The sequence below is a fragment of the Dryobates pubescens genome, chromosome 1, assembly GCF_014839835.1.
Source record: "Dryobates pubescens isolate bDryPub1 chromosome 1, bDryPub1.pri, whole genome shotgun sequence".
Classification (NCBI taxonomy): Eukaryota; Metazoa; Chordata; class Aves; order Piciformes; family Picidae; genus Dryobates; species Dryobates pubescens.
In genome coordinates, this window is record NC_071612.1 from 52,685,751 (window position 1) to 52,704,409 (window position 18,659).

General features: G+C 38.2%; 1 protein-coding gene across 1 annotated transcript in view; it reads left to right on the forward strand.

Annotated features, from left to right (window-relative positions):
* Window positions 1–3,059: 3,059 nt before the first annotated feature.
* The window catches only part of PALLD (palladin, cytoskeletal associated protein), a 185,042-nt gene continuing 169,442 nt past the window's right edge, over window positions 3,060–18,659 (forward strand). The window contains 1 exon segment of the mRNA XM_054165940.1: window positions 3,060–4,093. Within this exon segment, the coding sequence (XP_054021915.1) occupies window positions 3,060–4,093 (1,034 nt within the window).

Here is an 18,659-nt window from a genome sequence, read left to right on the forward strand (position 1 = left end):
TTTCAGGTTACCTAATGAGTAATGATGATGGAAACTGTTATAAATACATTGTAGTCTAACTTGGAGAAGCTAGAAATAGCATTTGAAACTACTGCTTATGATATTATATGCTACTTGATAGGGTTAGTGATACTTCACCTCCAGTTCACTGTGGTTACAAGTTGCTCTAAAAGAATAGTGGTTTTATGTATTATAGTGTGGCTGGGGAAAAAAAAAAGTCTTCATACTGGAAGCTTCCATTCAGCTGTCTAAGCTGGACGTATATATCCATTTTTAGACACCAGACCTTTCTTACCAAGAAAGCTTATCAACTTTAGGAATTGCCAGTAACTATCAGATATTCAAATTCATCAGATTTATCTAAATACCCAGATACAGACTGATTTACCTAAATGTAGAAAGTGTGCTTTGTAAATTAGGACATATGAAGCCATTATATTTTTCTAATTACAGAACTAATACTTAATTCATAATACATTTGTTTTAGTCAGTCTGTCAGTAAACAAAATTGTCCTTTGACCCATAACTCATCGAAAAACCAGAGCAACTTGGTGTTGAAAGTCAGTTTATCTGAGTATGTATTTGTATCACTTTAAGATGTTAGTAAGATAGCAGAAAGTACAATGCAGATTTAAATAAAGATCTCATTTGAAGCATAGGTATTTATGAGCTATCTAAATAGTAAACTGGGACCCTTGGTCATTAGAATACAAAGTTTTTAAAAATAACTAAGATTAAGAAGACAGACACTCTCCAGGTTTAATCCTTATTTCACTGACATTCATCCAGTTTATGCCATAACAGCTGAGCCTCTAGACCATCTGCTTGCTTGGCTTCTCAGATTCATTCTTTAAAGCTGTTGTATGGTAGTTAGTTATACTGTATATACTTTTTTAGATTTTATTGACAAGAAATGGGCATGGTTGCTGAATTTGTTGCCCTGTAAACACAGATAAAAGGAAAGAAGCATAGAGAAGTGTGTTACTCTATGCTATAAAACACATCTTTCCAATCCTAAAATGCTTTTGTTTCTTTATACTTCTCTTTTATGTGTTGAGTTGTAATCTGCTGGCAAGACAAGCAGGAATATCAAGAGATGCATATGCCAAGCCAAGAATTCCAATAATTTATCAGTCAGTTAATGACTACATGCTGGATAAGCTCTGGTGAAGTAACCAAAGTTAATTGGAGCTAGCGCGAGCTGATGTAAAATACATACAAGTGCACCTCATAAATGTCAAGCCACCTATCTATCAGTTGAGAAATACTTCGGAGCACGAAGAGTAAATACTGTATTTCTTAAAATTTTGTGCTTAATTAATCTCATAGAAATCATCACCAGAAAGAGGGAATTTTCTAGGGTAACTAAAAGCACTGATATTCATAAAATCATAGTATCACCTGGGTTGGAAGGGAACTGTAAGGATCATCTAGTCCAACCTCCCTGCAGTGAGCAGGGCCATCCTCTAGTAGATCAGGTCACCCAGAGCCCTGCTGAGTCTCACCTTGAATATCTCCAGGGATGGAGCCTCAACCACCTCTCTGGGCAACCTGTTCCAGTGCTCAGCCACCCTCATGGTAGAGAACTTGTCCCTAACATCCAGTCTAAATCTACTCTTCTCTAATTTCAGATCATTGCCCTTCATCCTATCACTGCAGACCCTCATAAACAGTCCGTCTCCAGCCTTCTTGCAGGCCCCCTTCAGGTGCTGGAAGGTGGCCATTATGTCTCCCTGGAGCCTTTTCTTCTCCAGGCTGAACAACCCCAGCTCCTCAGCCTGTCCTTGTAGCAGAGGTGCTCCATCCCCCTGATTATTTTCATGGCCCTCCTCTGGACCCACTCCACATATGTCCATGTCCTTCCTGTATTGAGGGCTCCAGAGCTGGACTCAGTACTCTAGGTGAGGTCATTCCAGAGCAGAGCAGAGTGGCAGAATCACCTCTCTCAATCTGCTGACCACGCATCTTTTGTTGCAGCCCACGATGGCATTTGCCTTCTGGGCTGCAAATGCAGACTATCTGCTCATGTCCAGCTTCTCATCCACCAGGACCCCTAAGTCCTTTTCCTCAGGGCTGCTTTCTATGACCTTGTCCCCCAGCCTGTATTGATAGTGAGGGTTGTTCCGATCCAGTGATTCAATTTATTTAAATGCTTTGCTGAATCAGCAATTACTTTTAAGAATAGATCACCCACAATCTAGAGACCAGATTTCAATAAGGAGAGTGTCAGGCAGATCCTCTTCCTTGTGAAAAGAGTGGTTTCCCTGTTGTCTTGTTTCTTGCTGGCTTTACAGAGGCAGAGAAAGCTCATTCTCATTCTAAAATCTTGCAGGAAAAGTGGAGATGTAAAGAAGCTTCTGTGCATTGTGAAACTGGTACAGAATATATGTTATACACGTGGTATAGGATGATACATAGGTTTTAAATCTGCTTCTTCAGTCTGCTACTTTTAGCATGTGGCAGTTGAAATTTCACTTATGTTGAGGAGTCTGCTACTAAATTGTATTGAAATGTAGCAATTAAAAACATTAACACAAGAAGTAAAATTATGTTAAACACATCAAAATTAAACAGGAAAGATAACTTGCAATTTCTAATACAAATATCCTTGTGCAGATTCTCATAACAGTTTCAGCCAGAACAAAGTTTTCCTCTCAGAACTGGACAATTTAGTGTCTGGAAGGCACTGATTTAGTAAAAACAGAAGTGTTAATATATTCCCCAAATCATCATATGCCTAAAACCGAGGGGCGGAGGGGAAGAAACAAAGTGAAATAGCATAGATGTGAAATAACAAATCACTTAGACTGCTTAGACTGGTCCAGTGGAATTGAGCTTGTGGTATGCAATGACAGACGAAGGATGTCTTCATAGTTATGAAGGAAGAGGCATAAGAAAAATTGCTCCTAAGTGCTCTTATTTCCACCTAGGTAATTTTCAGTCCTTGCCTATTCTAATAGAAGCTAAGGTTTACAATAACTATTTAATGCACAGTTTTGTGTCTAATAGTTCCCACAGAGTTTCTTTAACTGAAAAGTTTTTTTCATGTGTCTTCCAGTATGCAAGACAGAAGCTGTGGCTAGGCATTGCCTTTTTCTTTGATGCTGAAGGAGGCTTACTGTGCAGAGAGAGGCACCAATAACGGATATCCTGAAAATATGTCAGAAGCTTCATTCTGCCATGACTTCTTCTGTGATTCCCTATCAGACATGCAGAATGGGGAATTTTCAAATGAACTATCTGCTTTTCTTACCCAGGAAGAGATACGTAAGAGCCTTGACATAGCTCAGGAAGCCATTGCCAGTTCCATGAAGGAGGATCAGAATGCAGTGCCGGACAGTACTCATTATTTCAACACCTCTCTTTCTAACATTTCAGAAAATCCTTTCAGCAGCACCAAACTGGATGAGCAAGATGCTTTACAGAGGCCTCAAGCAAGCAGTCTAACTTCATCTGCTGCAAGTCATATTCTCCTAAGGAATCAGAAAGAGCAATTCACCTCACCTCAAGCAGCAGGTAGTTTGACCTCATTTTCCAAGAGGCAATCAAACACCTCACCTTTACTAACCACTAGTCCCAGCTTCATTAGAAGCCTGAAACATTCAGAGAAAGATGGTCCAAATGTACCTAAGACAAACCCAAAGTCTGAATTGGCATTCCAGGGAGAAGTTCCTTTCAGAAACAAGCTGTGTGACAAAGCTGCCACATTCATAGAGGAATTGTCATCTATATTTAGGCAGGCAGCAAAGGCAAGAGGCCAAAGTCCTGATGGGGACACTTCTTCTCCAGACAGTGGGTATCTGTCTCCTAAAAAGAGGCAACCAGATGTAAACACCTCTGTGAACCACGAGTTTAACAAGCCACATCAAGAGACTGAGCCTGAGGGAAAATTATTTGGAGCTCATCTGAATGGAGAACACTATCCTGATAGGGAAAGTAGTAAAACTGTCCTTTGCCACCCCTTCATTAAAAAGGAAGATAATCAATCATCACCACCTCAATTCACTCAGAAGCTCCGGAGCCAGGAAGTTGCTGAAGGAAACAGGGTATTACTGGAGTGCAGAGTTGTTGGCAACCCAGTGCCTGATGTCAGGTAAGTGCATACCTCTTAACTAAAACACCAGATATCATCATCTTCTGATTGGGTAGATACAAAATGACAAATGTCACAGTGTGTTAAGGGCCCTACCACGACACATTGAACCTGCTAAGAGGTAATCATATAAGAGCAGGGGAGCACAAGGTGTTAGTAAGTACATGGAGTAACACATTCTGACCTCTTTTGTTCTCTATAGTGTTTCATTGTTTTGTGCTGGAGAAATGGAATTCTACAGGATTGAAGAGCCACATGGCAAAATTAGAAACAGAATTGGCTCTAACAACATTCTGTGTGACTGTTACCTCATCAATCTAGGTGAAAGAATTCACAGCTTTCCCCTAAAGAGCATGTATCAGGCAGTTAATACAGTTTTTCTGTCAACTAATTAGAATGTCTCCATGCCCCATACCTATGGGGATTGGGGTCTATAGTATGAGATAACCTAAAATTTTCTAAATCCAGCCAAATATCATTTTGTGTAAGACATTTCTGGAAAGCATTAAAATTTCAAACTTCTTTTGATACTTTATAATAAATTTTATATGCATTTTCTTTTCTTTTCCTTTTTTTTTTGTAATGACAGAACATAAAAGTAACTGCTGTGTATGTTTGTTTGGTTTAGGTGGTTTATTTTTATTAAGAATAAGTCTTATTGCTTTCCACTGTCTCCCTTTCCTTCTGAATCTAATAGAAGTTAAGGTCAATCAGCACTGTGCACGCAGCATTTCCCACTTCTCAGGTCTGAATCTTAATACAAATTTGATTGCTTAACACACACAGAGAGGTAGATAATACCTCTAGTTTGTATAGTTCCTCACAACCTATTTTGGTTTAAAGTTAAATTACCATATTTGGTATTCTCAGAGGAAAACACTGTCCAAAAAGTCCTGTTTGAACAGAACAGAATTTGTAGTTTCCCATTCAGAACTTCCTGTAAGGTTATTTAGTTACATCTGAAGACTCCATATATTTTTTAAAGTTCTTAACATTTACTTAAAGCAATGTAGCAATCACTTTCCTGTAACATTTGGTGTGTTTTAAATTTCTTCATAACTTTTACTGTGAAGTCAACAAGATTTTAAAAGTACACTTCGGAAAAGGCATGTGCTTACATACGCTTTCATTTCAATGTGACAAGTTACTTTGGAGAAAATATCTCCATTCTTACTTGTGACTGTTGAAGACAATGGTACTGCTTTTACTGTTATCTGAGTCTTCAGCGAAAATGTATCCCAGGAAAAGCTGAATATTGACACAGTGAGACGTTTATAGGGACATCAAGTGTGTTCAGTTGTTCTTATATACAAAATAGAAAAGGTTGTGCAGCAACACATTGAGTATATTGGTTATTTACTCGAGCTTACACTGTCCTACAAACTGATCTTCTAAACCAAGACAAGCTGTGGATCTAAGTATGCTAAAGAAAGGAACTATATCACGTGCCTTACCAACAGGTCAGGAAACTTACCCAAAAAATATAATTGCAATACCTAAATTGTAATGCCCATCTAGCAATATGACAGCTGTGTTATGGCATTAACACTTCCTTGGTATTCTGTTGTTGTTTTTTTATAATTGTGGGGGGATGGGGGGGGGGGGTGGCGGGGTGCAGGGAAAGGACAGGAATACAGTTATGGTTGCAAAAGCCTTCCATTTGTTTGTTTTCCTTTACTAGAAGAAAACACTGTTTCTATTGTCTTGAATGTTTTTGCTAGCATCACTCTGTTATGCTTTAATGCATATTTCAGTCCCACTGAGTAATAAAATGTATTTTGTGGGGTGAAAATTACTTTAGAATAGGCAGCACATAGGCATGGAAGATCAGTAAATCAGAATTGCTAAACATCCATTACATAGATCCTAGGGTCAACAGGCATTTACTTTCATAATACAGCCAAAAAAAAAGCCACTCACTGGTACCATCTGACCTACATCCTCTGAATTTCCTACTGTTGGCACAAGTACATTTCTCTTCAGAATCCATTAGAAGTCATCGATTTCATCTATGAAATACCACAAAGGCAGTCTAGGTGAGTTTGACAGCAGCATGAGCAAAAATGCACTGCTGCAATGCTTCGTTTTCTTATTGGTCTGATTTTACATGGCAGAACATCAGTCGTTACTTCAGTGATATGACTCCAGAACTGTACCTAAATACCAAGTGAACTAGGAAGTTGTGTGCAGGCTGTGGAGCTTTCTTTGTTCAGGTTCCTTTATATCATTGTTGTATTCATTTCAGACGTTACTAATTTTTACAACAAATCTAGAAAAAAAGTTGTATGATCTTTAAATTTCAACATAAACTCTGTTTTTCTGAATCTTAACTCTTGCAGAATCACTGCTGACATGATATTAGAAGATTTTAAAATCAAGAATGATTTTCAGTAATCTCATCAGTATTTGTTAATTTGTAATTTGTTATTCATTGCCCTTTTTGAAACCCATAATTGTGTTGTGCTAATAGTCTGCAGATACAACCATTGCTGAATTGCAGCAAATATGCTTCATGTAAAATTCTTAGTCTCTTGAAAAGCTCTCTGACACTCAATTTAATACACTTTCATGATCCACTCTTGAATTGGTTTTATTTAATAGTTATTACTTACTCTCCATCTGGTGTAAGAGCACACAAATTTGTGAATACTTAAAGAAAATATATGGCTAGCAAAAAATTACTTTTCTAAAGTTCACACCAAAAATACTTTTATTCTTTAGTCTGCATTGTGGATCTTCAAGTGAGGAAATACATGGCAGCTATACCTGAAAAACTTCATGCTTTAGAAGGCAGCGCATTTCGGCACTTTTCTGTAATGACGGTGCCTTGGCTGAAGAGGGCACTCGAATATTGGACGGGCAGGGGATAGCAGGCTGGATTTCTTCCGAGGGACCGCCGCACCAGGGGGAGGTATAGAGTCCTTTAGCTGTTGGTTGCTCTTGCCATAGAATAAAAACCGAAACTCATTCAGTGGTTAAGTGACTGGCTAACCGTGTAGGGACAGGACAAATACGTGATGTTTGGATGAGTATTGGAAGCCCTATCTCTGAATCTTGGGGAAAAGAGGAGGTACTGTTCATTATAGAAGATAGCAAGCATGCGGAAAAATTTGTAGTGGATTCTAGATTGTAAGTGCCAAGAACTTCTAAACAGCTACATAATATCATCTATGTGCATCACTTCCTCTCTTTCTGGAGCTGAAAGGGAGATTTATGGTATATTCTGAATATCCAGTAAATAGTTAATATGTTGCTGTGCAAAAAGCAAACCTATTTAAAACTACTGACATATTTCAGACTAAGTGAAGAATGCTTGATGCATGTGCAACTTTCAGGAACATTTCTGTACATTTGAGTCTTGTATTTTGGTCATAAAAGGCACCTACTTTTCTAAAGCACTGTACTTTAACAACTGTTTATTAGACAGAATTTGTGATTTGTTGTGCCTTTGAAAAAATCTTTAGAGCGTAATCACATGAATTGGAAACATTTAAACACCTACTTTTTTTTAAAGAAAATGGCTAGAGGGAAAAAGGTACAAAAGCTATTAAATATTTTGTGAAAAGTGCTGGATAGGTAGAAGGTAGAAATAGATATTAATATTATTGTCAAAAGAAGGGCTACAGAACAAGCTGAACAGTTCCCTGGTCTGTGAGGCCTAAGACGCCACTTTGCTCATGCAGAATTGCTTAACAGTGGATGGAGATAGGGACATGAGTCATGATTACCATGCAGTTATTATTTTTTATTACACATAGCAATAAAATCTGCAGAATCCAGGCTTCAGTTGTTCATATTTCTCACAGAAAAGCCAGTTTCAGTAACCTAGACACTGTAAATAATATTTTTGCAACTTTGTGTGGTAAGTATGATAAAAATTAGAGAGCAATGGGGTTTTGGTGGTGCTTTTTCCTTTTCTCAGCTGGAAAGTGAAAAAACCAGAAGGTATAGTTCTCAAAGTGATGATGAAATAACAATACTTCAACGGTGACAAGAAAAGCACTTACAAAACTGGGTTTTTTCCCAGCACCCAAGAAGTTGTCCAGCAGAGCACAGCAGCATCAATCATTAGTGACCATTAGCTCATCCAAGTGATCCATAGCAGAGCAAAAGGCCTTAAAAAAACCCACTTTGGTATTTCTCACCTTTTAGCATATTATTGTTATGCTATGCATCGCATTTTACTCTAGATCTAATAATCTTTATAACTGGCTTTCTTCCTTTTCATAGCTTTTTAGGAACTACACTTTCCAAAGTCCTCAATGTATCCAAGGTCCAGATAGAATCCTGCCTTAACCTGTTACCCTTCTTATAAGGCTAAAGATAACCAGGTTGCAGAATCTCACTATAAGCACATGAACTATCAAATATAGCATAAGGACAAGGTATATATTTGAAGGTTATATGACTAGGAAAGCTCATTAAATTTTAAGTTCCGTGGCTGTTGATAGCTGTATCACACAGAGAGTAGAAACAAAGTCTGAGTGACAAAACTTGTCCAAAGTAGCTACAAAGTCCTACAAGAGTAATGTAAGTACACTTTGACAGAACTTGTAAATAGGATCTTTTGGGTTGAATCCCAAAAGAAAACAATCCATTAAATTTCAAGAACTACTATTACCTAACTTGCTAGTTCTACTAGCAGAAAATTAGATACATAGCAATAAAGGTTTTGTCATTGTCAGAACAATTTTAACATTGCTGAAATATCCGAATGCCAACTTAAGACCTAGAAAAGCACTGGATAATTTGAGAAGTTCTAGGATATGTGTCTTCTGAAGAATGTCTAAAGCATATAAAATATAAGTCAGAGAAGAAATTTGTTCTATTACTCTGAAAGCCATTGTATGAGTCAGAAGCTGTCCTTCAAAGTCCATCAGCAATGCAATACTTAAAATAGTGTTAGCATTGAGCTAGCTAAATTAAATCCCTGCTGGCAGTGACCTCAGCATTTGCCTCACTATCTGAATATTTAGTTACTTCTGAGGTCTGCCCTGATGTGTATGCTATGCTCAAAGTATTTACACATATTCAAGCAGATTCTGTAGCATGCCGGACCTTGAAATATTTTATGCAAAGTATATTTTCTCTTTCTTCAAGAGAAAATTGACAAGACAATAAGGAAAAAATACTAAAAAATAAAGTACTTTCCGTATAGTACATGGCAAGAACAGGGCTTCTTTGCTTTAGGGAATCTCTATTTGCTCTCATTATAAACATTTTCTTCTCATAAGTGTTATCTAAATTTCACTGTAAAACATATCCAGAATCCCCACTTGCAAATACAACTTGCATGTAGTCTGGAATAGTCCATAGAAAATACAGAAATAAATGCAAAGTACAGCACTTAAATTTATAATAAAACCCAGATACCTGATTTTACAACTTCACAAAAGTTATTCTACTTTACAGCCTTTAGAAGCTTTGAAGTCTAGAAATGTGCAATATACTATGTCTCCACCATAGTCTTCTTAATAGGCACAGCTGCAAAGAACATTGGACATCAGATTAAGTAATGTTTAACACAAATCTACACAGCAGGGTGGAAATCCAGGTTTATAGGACAATAGTGTCTGAACTGCCTTGACAGAGTTGGTAGATTTTTAAGTCTTGAGAATGTAAAGGGTGTCACAGATGTAGTTTCTGTGTCTTAACTGGGCTTGATTTCAGGCAGGAAAGAAAACATTTAGTTCAGTGGTAACATTTGGGTTTGTTTCTGAAAGTCTTTCATGTTCATTTTGTAGTTGCAGTGAGTCATCAGTGCCTTGGTGGAAGATATAAGCATTTTATTAGTTCTATAGTGGCAAGGCTTTAATGCTAATTTCTTTTCTTTTCTTTTCTCTTTTCTTTTCTTTTCTTTTCTTTTCTTTCCTTTTCTTCTCTTCTCTTCTCTTTCCTTCTCTTTTATTTTCTTTGAGCCTTGTAATAGTCATCTTCAGAACTGTTGCTTTTCCATTTGTAAAAGCTCAACAATTCAGGTCTGCCTTTAGAACCAGGTGGTTCAGGTCCTGCTTTTCAAATATTTTCATATGCTTCAATATAGACTGACATTATTCAAGATGGAAACTTCAGTGAAGCTATTTTATGGTGAACCTGTTTAAAATATTTGTTAATCCCATTCTTATTTACTATCTCAGCAAAGATGCTAAAAAACTAAAGTTGCTTCTGAACAAAGAAATGCTTAATATGCCTTAACAGACTATACTAGACTAAGCATTATGGTAACTACAGTGACTTGCAGAAATACTTTGTAAAAGATTTAAAGGATTAGTATGTGCAGATTAGTATGTGGCAGAAGAGGGTTCATACGAATTGAAAACCATTAACAACCACATCTTTTATTCTTATATGGCAAAATTCAAATCTTTTATTCAGGATTAATGCAATTCTCTCATGATTCATTTTGAAGCATGGTTTGTATGCTTCACAATGAAGCTTACTAGTCTTTGAGAGTGAAGAGAAATAGGCAACAACTCAGTTGTGGCAACTGAAGTACTGCTTTGTTCCAGAGCAAGTATTAACTATAAGATGGGAGAGTGTTTGAATTATTGTGATTTTTACTATTGAAAATTGTCATTTAAACTTGTCAAAATTCACTACTAATACTGTAGCTATGGCAAAGTACCTCTCCTATGTATTTATTTTTTAACATACCTGTATCTTCACATGTTTCTCTAGGTGATCTAGCAGCCTTACATATTTATCAGAGGCCTGCTTCCTTCAGGGGTGTATAATAGTTTTTATTCAGGTTTTGACAGTTTTAGGAGGAAGTGATATTTTCCATTTTAACTGCAATAAATCCATGTACAAAGTATTTTAATGACCTTTAAGCATAGCTGTCCTATCATGGATCTCTTTTTTCCTTTGGTCAGTTGCTCTACTGGATTTTCTGTGTATTGTGTGCATTTGTAGTGATTTTACTTTAGCTTATTATCAAATGCATTATTTTGCAGTAAGAATTTATCTAAAAATCTTCTGTAACTTACACAACAGATTCTCTTCCATTAATTTGTGGTGTTGTAATAATTGATTATTAATGTTTAAACAGTGGGGCATGGGATAGTGGTTCTCTTTTATTATGCAAGCTTTTGTAAACAAGAAGTGTTTTCAGAATATTTTGTATCTATTTCCTAAGAGACATGAGTTGATAAATTGCTTCCAAATATAAATATTTTCCTTACAGTCTCCCCATAGTCAGACTGGTTTTCTTTATGAAGTTATTTTGCCCAACCAACATGCTTTTGTACAAGAATCTACAACAGTCTTCTACTCATCATTTCAAAGTAGAATCCTGCTCATCTGTCTTCATACTAGTCTTCTGCAAAGAGAGTACTTGCAAGAATCTTCCTTCATTCTTAACGTCTAAGGAATTCCTTGGTTCAAAAGTGTCATCTCTGTAGATTTGTATGTTTTTCTGTATATGGAGCAGTGAGGATAATCTGAAAGTATAAACAGTATGTGTAACATTGCTACATGTAAACAGAAAACTGTTGCTAGGCATTTTAATCTGGTAGTACATTCATTTCAGAAATCTGCTCAGCTGTAATTTGAGGTCATTTAGTATTTTATTTGCATTCAACTTAAGACATAATATCTATAGATATGAAAATTACACATCAACATCCTCAATATTTTTTGGTCACAAGAATACTTGTCTTTATTTCTCCATATGTCAGTAATTTCTACTTTACTTTTGTCTTTTTTCCCCTCTCATTTAGAAGTCAAAATACTAGCTATTTGTAGTCTTGACCTTGTTATTATTTTAGCCCTTTTTCCCTTCTCATATATTTCCCTTTATATTCTTGATTTACTGGACCATGCTATGCCATTATTAAATTTTTGATTGCTTTCACTACTTTGAGATAAGGCCTGTTCATCTCCAGGCATCTCTGGAGTTTCAGTTTCACTCAGAACAGATCTCAAATGTAATGTTGAAAGTCACCTCAGTGATTTGTGAATCTGCTTAGTTCACAGAATCACCAAATCACCAAGGTTGGAAGATACCTCAAAGATCATCAAGTCCAACCTGTCACCACAGACCTCATGACTAAACCATGGCACCAAGTGCCACGTCCAATCCCCTCTTGAAACCTTCCACGGATGGTGACTCTACCACCTCCCTGGGCAGCCCATTCCAATGGTGAACAACTCTCTCAGTGAAGAGCTTTCTCTTCACCTCCAGCCTAAACTTCCCCTAGTGCAGCTTGAGACTGTGTCCTCTTGTTCTGCTGCTGGTTGCCTGGGAGAAGAGACCAACCCCTTCTTGGCTACAACCTCCCTTCAGGTAGTTGTAGACAGCAGTAAGGTCTCCCCTGAGCCTCCTCTTCTCCAGACTAAACAATCCCAGCTCCCTCAGCCTCTCCTAGTAGGATTTTTGCTTGAGGCCTCTCACCAGCCTCGTTGCCTTTCTGTGGACACGTTCAAGTGTCTCGATGTCCGTCTTAAACTGAGGGGCCCAGAACTGGACACAGTACTCAATGAGTGGCCTAAGCAGTACTGAGTACAGGGGCACAATGACTTCCCTGCTTCTGCTGGCCGCATTATTCTTGATGCAGGCCAGGATACCATAGGCTTTCTTGGCCACCTGGGCACACTGGTGGCTCATGTTCAGCCAGCTGTCAGTCAGCACCCCCAGGTCCCTTTCTGTTTGGCAGCTCTCCAGCCACTCTGACCCCAGCCTGTAGCTCTGCATGGGGTTATTGTGGCCAAAGTGCAGCACCAGGCACTTGGATTTGTTGAATGTCATCTTTTTCGACTCTGCCCATCTGTCCAGTCTGTCGAGGTCCCTCTGCAGAGCCCTTCTATCCTCTAACTGATCAACATCTGCTCCCAACGTGGTGTCATCTGCAAATTTGCTGATGACTGACTCAATACCCTCATCCAGATCATCAATGAAGATATTAAAGAGGATGGGGCCCAGCACTGGTCTCTGGGGGACACCACTAGTGACTGTCCACCAGCTGGTTGTGGCACCATTCACCACCACTCTCTGCGCTCGGCCGTCCAGACACAGAGTGTTGCTGCCTAAGCCACAAGCTTGGCTTGTCTTAGAACACTGCTCTGGACTAGTGGGCTTTATTGAGGAAGCAAGGGTGTCTACCCTTGCAGCAGCTGCCTGTACTAACTTGTGGACTACATGTTTTAGGCATGTAACTTGCAACTTTCAAATATTTGCTTTTCTGTTCCCCATTCATACTATGGCAATGAAAGTCCACACTGTCAGTTTTTTCTCCATCTAGTGGAAGGCCTATTTATATCATGTACCTGTGGCAGTTTAAGCTGGGTATCTCATGCTGCTGCCACACAAGCTACACCTCCGATGTCCTGAGTGCTCAGCCCACTGGGTGGGCACAGGAAGCTGTGTATTTCATACCCATAATGTCCTGCACCCTATAAATCTACCTGCAAAGTCTCTCACTTCCTCTTTCTTCCCTCTCCACTCCCAGGAGAGATGCTCCCTATCGGGTAATGGTGGGGGAGTATCTCAAGGCTTCTTAGGCCTGGCCTAATGCCAGGAGGAGAGGGGGGAGGGGCGATCTCAGATCTGGCCAGTCTTGAGACCAGCCTAGCAGTGGTGGGGTTTTTTGGGTATACCCTCAGATGGGGAAAGGGGAAGTGTTGGGAGGCTTTGGGGTATGCTGTAGGGGGACTCTGTATGCTTTGGGTTTCTTTTGTCACTATGCTTGTAGTTTCTGTAAAACACTAATTGCTTTTCCATTTAAACTTTCCATCACTTCTGCAATCCATTTGTGTGTCATTCTTCTGCCCCTCTCAGGGGGCAAGAGAGGATCTGCCTGGCCTCAAACCGGGACAGTACCCTACTTCAAAAAATAATATCTGAGTATATCTGAGAAATGCAAGTAGTGCATCAGTTTTCTTAACTCATGAGGAATATGCCTTTTACCTTAGAATTATAGAGATGTTGGAAAGAGGATTTTTTAATAATTTGTCATCCCGCTATGTAAGAATAGCATTTAATGACTCACATAATACTTGATAAACAAATGTTCTGTGTAGATGGGATTTTCTTTTGTGTTTCTTTATTGCTTAAAAACATAGAGTGGAATATTTGAAAGGAGCATTTGGAGAGGAGGCTCTTTCCTAGTGAAACAATCTTTACAAAGTCTGGATTGTCTTAATTTAGGAAGGCCTTGTAAAATAAACAGGTTGCTAATTCAAGCATAACTGAGAAGTCCAGTGATGTTACAAAATGAATATTCAAAGATCTAGTATCAAGAATGTGTGGGGTGGAGCGGCTGGGGAGCACCTAGTGTTTGCTTGGGGGTTTTTTTTTAAATCCCCAAGGAGGAGCTATAGATCCTGGTCACTGGAGTTATTCATATGTTTCTCTCATTGTATATCTCTGTAGAATGCTTTTGACTACATGATGTAAGCATTTCCTCCTCTTTGTTACACAGGCCATGTGCATCACCAGGCTCACTTTCTTCAGAATTCTAGGTTTACACTATTTCAGGAGCACTGAAATAACTTTTGTAATTTTTGGTTTAGAAAATGGCATACTTTATTTTATCTTTTCCATCCTGAACTATGAAGAATAAAGCCTGTTAGGTGCATGAAGGTGTTACATGAGGCAAATCTAAAACCAAAAGGATAATTGTTGAAACCAGTACTGCTCTTTCCTTTTGACTTAGGAAGAGAATTCTAGCTCAGTTACTTTGTTTTTCTCTATCAGTGGAAACAAATGTGTCTGTTTTGGTGTATTACTGAAAGTTAAAAGAATCACAGTTCACTTCTTTATTCTTTTGTTCTGCTTTATCTGCCCCTCAGTAAGGGAATGCAGATCTAAAGTTCCTTGCTAATACTCTGTAAATAAAGAACATATTAACTAGTATTTATAAAATTACTCAAAGATTAGGTGAAAATACTATCAAAGTACATTTTAAACTGATCCTATGCTTGGTGGCTAGTGCAAAAACCTTAAAAGTAAATTAATAAAAATTACAAGTTAGAATAAGAATGGTGCTTCTACCTGCATACTGAAAAGGAAATATGGAAAGAATATTTGCCTTTTATTTACATAGGAATTGAATGGGACTTGGATGGACTCTGAAATAGCAAGGCACCACATGTCTTCAGAAACATCTCACACTACATTAGTTCTGTCTGTGTTAAGATTTTTAGTTTTAAAACTAAGTTTAATTGAAGTAGGTTTAAAATACAGAAGGTTTTTTTAAAGTGCTGCCACAGCAGGGCCAGACGCTGCTTTTACTTCACATTTCTGCATTTGTTTATATCCATGTTATATAATGTAAATGGGCCTGTTTAGTATTGTGCAAAGCATTAGCAGCAAGAAGAGTGACAGTGAGGAAATAGATTAGCAATCTGCTTGTCATGGACTGATTGAAAGTACCAATCTGTGAGAATTTAAGCTAAATACAGAGGCTAAGTAGAACAGAGGTGGGAATGAACTCAGATGTTTTATGAGCAGACTATTTTGTTTGTACTGAAATATGAAGAGAAATGGAGTGGTGAGGCTTTTTGTAGAGAGAAGTGTTTGGAGTTGGTAGTTCTGGCATCACTACTTATCAATGTTCAAAAGGTATGCAGTGCTATTCCAAATCCCATTTAAAATATTATGTTTAATATTCTTTGACATGTTTGCTCATTTGCCTAAAGGCAATACCATATCTTGGATTGTTTAGTTTTCTTAAAGGTAATTACAGCAGTTTAATAGCATTACTTAAACAGGACATACCTCTGTAAGATACAATATGTTGCTTTATAAATATAAACTAAGTAAATACAATTACCACTTTGAAACTTGATGCTTTAAAAATTCTTTCCTAATAAAAAACTTTGACATGTCTGAAATATGCTCTGAAAGTGCATTCTTGACAGTGTGAAAGCTAACTTTAGAGATCTGGATGATGAATTGAACAAATAGAACTCTTTGCAAATATTCATAGCTGATGACTGAAAATGTTAGACTTTAATTCATGCAATTAGAGTTGACAGGACTGTGAGGGAGATGGAGAAGGCAATAGACTAGAAGTTTATAAAATACCAAACATAGAAGAAGCATTATTGAACAGCAGCGAAAGTTACGCTTTCTTTAGTAAGCCATGGGCTTGCACTTTAAGCTCATGCAAAGGTAAAGAAAGGAATAAAAGAAACTGTCTTGCCCATCTATTGCCCATCATGTGTGAAAATAAGAGTATTTCCTTCCCTAAGCCCAGAGACTTAAAGTGAGTGGAAAAGTTAAGGAATGCTTTGATTTTGTACATTGTACAGTTGTGCTTGCATTATGAGGTGAGTGGTGCAAGAAAAACAGTAAAGACTTCTGATTTCTGTGAACCCTCTGAAAATCTTCCTTTCAGTGACTCCCATCACTGCAGTGATCCAGCAGTTTGGCTGATAGAAATAAATAAATTGACATCCTCAGTTGCTTTTCAGTGCATGTGGGAAAGATTCTCAAGGGATATAATGATGTTCCTGCTTTAGGCAGAGCTTTACAAAACCTCAGAAGATGCATTATATGCTGAACAGCTATTTTGCTTTTATCCAAGGCATTATATTGTTTTCTCACCATGTTCACAAAACATTTTATGTTGTCACAAGTTCTCGCATTCTATACACTTTAGGAAAGAAGTTTAGATTTACTTCTGTAGGCTGAACATGAGCCTGCATGCCAAGGGCAGCCAAGGCAGCCAAGGGGGCCAGTGGCATCCTGGCCTGCATCAGGAACAGTGCAGCCAGCAGGAGCAGGGAGGTCATTGTGCCCCTGTACACTGCACTGGTTAGGCTGCACCTTGAGTACTGTGTCCAGTTCTGGGCCCCTCAGTTTAGGAAGGAGGTTGACTTGCTGGAACAAGTCCAGAGAAGAGCAACGAAGTTGGTGAGGGGTTTGGAACACAAGCCCTATGAGGAGAGGCTGAGGGAGCTGGGGTTGTTTAGCCTGGAGAAGAGGAGACTCGGGGGTGACCTTATTACTCTCTACAACTACCTGAAGGGAGGTTGTAGACAGACGGATGCTGGTCTCTTCTTCCAGGCAGCCAGTACCAGAACAAGAGGACACAGTCTCAGGCTGCGCCAGGGGAGGTTTAGGTTGGATGTTAGGAAAAAGTTCTGTACAGAAACAGTGATTGCACATTGGAATGGGCTGCCTGGGGAGGTGGTGGAGTCGCCATCATTGGAGGTTTTCAGGAGAAGACTTGATGAGGTGCTTGGTGCCATGGTTTAGTTGTTTAGGTGGGTTGGATTGGTTGATGGGTTGGACGTGATGATCTTGAAGGTCTCTTCCAACCTGGTTTATTCTATGTATTCTATGTATTCTATATGTATTTTAAGAGACCTATCCTTTTTTCCCACCTTTGGATATCAAAAAATAATCTACAGTTACATAATGAGGAGATAACATTTCTCTTAAGATAGCAAGACAAACAAGATTTGGAAGTTTAGCTTTGCACAGAATAAACCTTCAGTGAGCTGTTGTCCCTCCAGTTACTTGTGTTCTTTAAATTTGTCTTCTAGAAAATTTGCAATGAATGTAAGAAATTGACTTAACTGCTTTGTGCTCCTGTCAGTTGCCTGTCTGAGGCAAACTAACAAAAGGAGAATTGATAAGTAGGAATAGTGAACAGCTGCAAACAACTAAAAAGACTTGCTTAAGTATTGAAAACTTTAATCAATATCCATATAACGTATTTCTGTAAATCATGAACAGAGCAAAAATTTAAACATATACCCAGATAATCTTGGTAGAGAAGAGATGCTATTTTATGCAATAAATCAGGAGGAATGATTCAACTGAATAATTTCATCTGTATATACAAAGATACCTTGAAGTTGCAGAGGCGGAAAATGCCTGTGTATAAGTACTACATACCAAAGTGCTCATTATAGGCCAGGCACCAAGAGCCTTATTTTCCTTAAGGAATAGTGTCTATAGATGAGTACACAACTCAAGATTAAGAGTAGCGTGAAATCAAATAGGTCAGACTTCCTATGGAAAAGTTAATAACTTAAAATGCTTGGGGGTTGTAGGTAATTAGCAGGTGGAATCACTCCTAAAACTGTTGGGTGTTTTTTCAGCTACCTGCAGGTCAAAGCAAGTAGAGGACTAAAATTTTTGTGCAACAAGTCTGTTATGAAGACAAGTTTCTTTTAGGCTAACACTAGCATGCTGCTTCAAATCAAAGATTCATTGTTCCAACTTACTGTATACTTGCAGTGCACACATGCATTAATGTAATAAAAATAGTTAGAACTTTGCTCTTATGCAGTGACTTTCATCTGAACATTTTAGTACTCTATAAACAATTTGTATATGTGAACAGCTTTTGTTTACCCCTCCTTATATGATAAAGTTATGCTTTTCAGGTAGCCAATGGGAAAGACTAGACAACTGACTGGTATCCATAGCTAACTATGAATGTGATTAATATCACAGAAAATGTGGCTACTAAGATAACACATGGACCAACAGTGCTTATGGGAATACCACTTAAGTATTTGCTTCCTGAATAGCTGACGGAGGTATTTATGAGTTAACATGAACTAAGGACCTCCCACTCCTGTAGACAAGTTTTGACAATTTCAAGTTGCT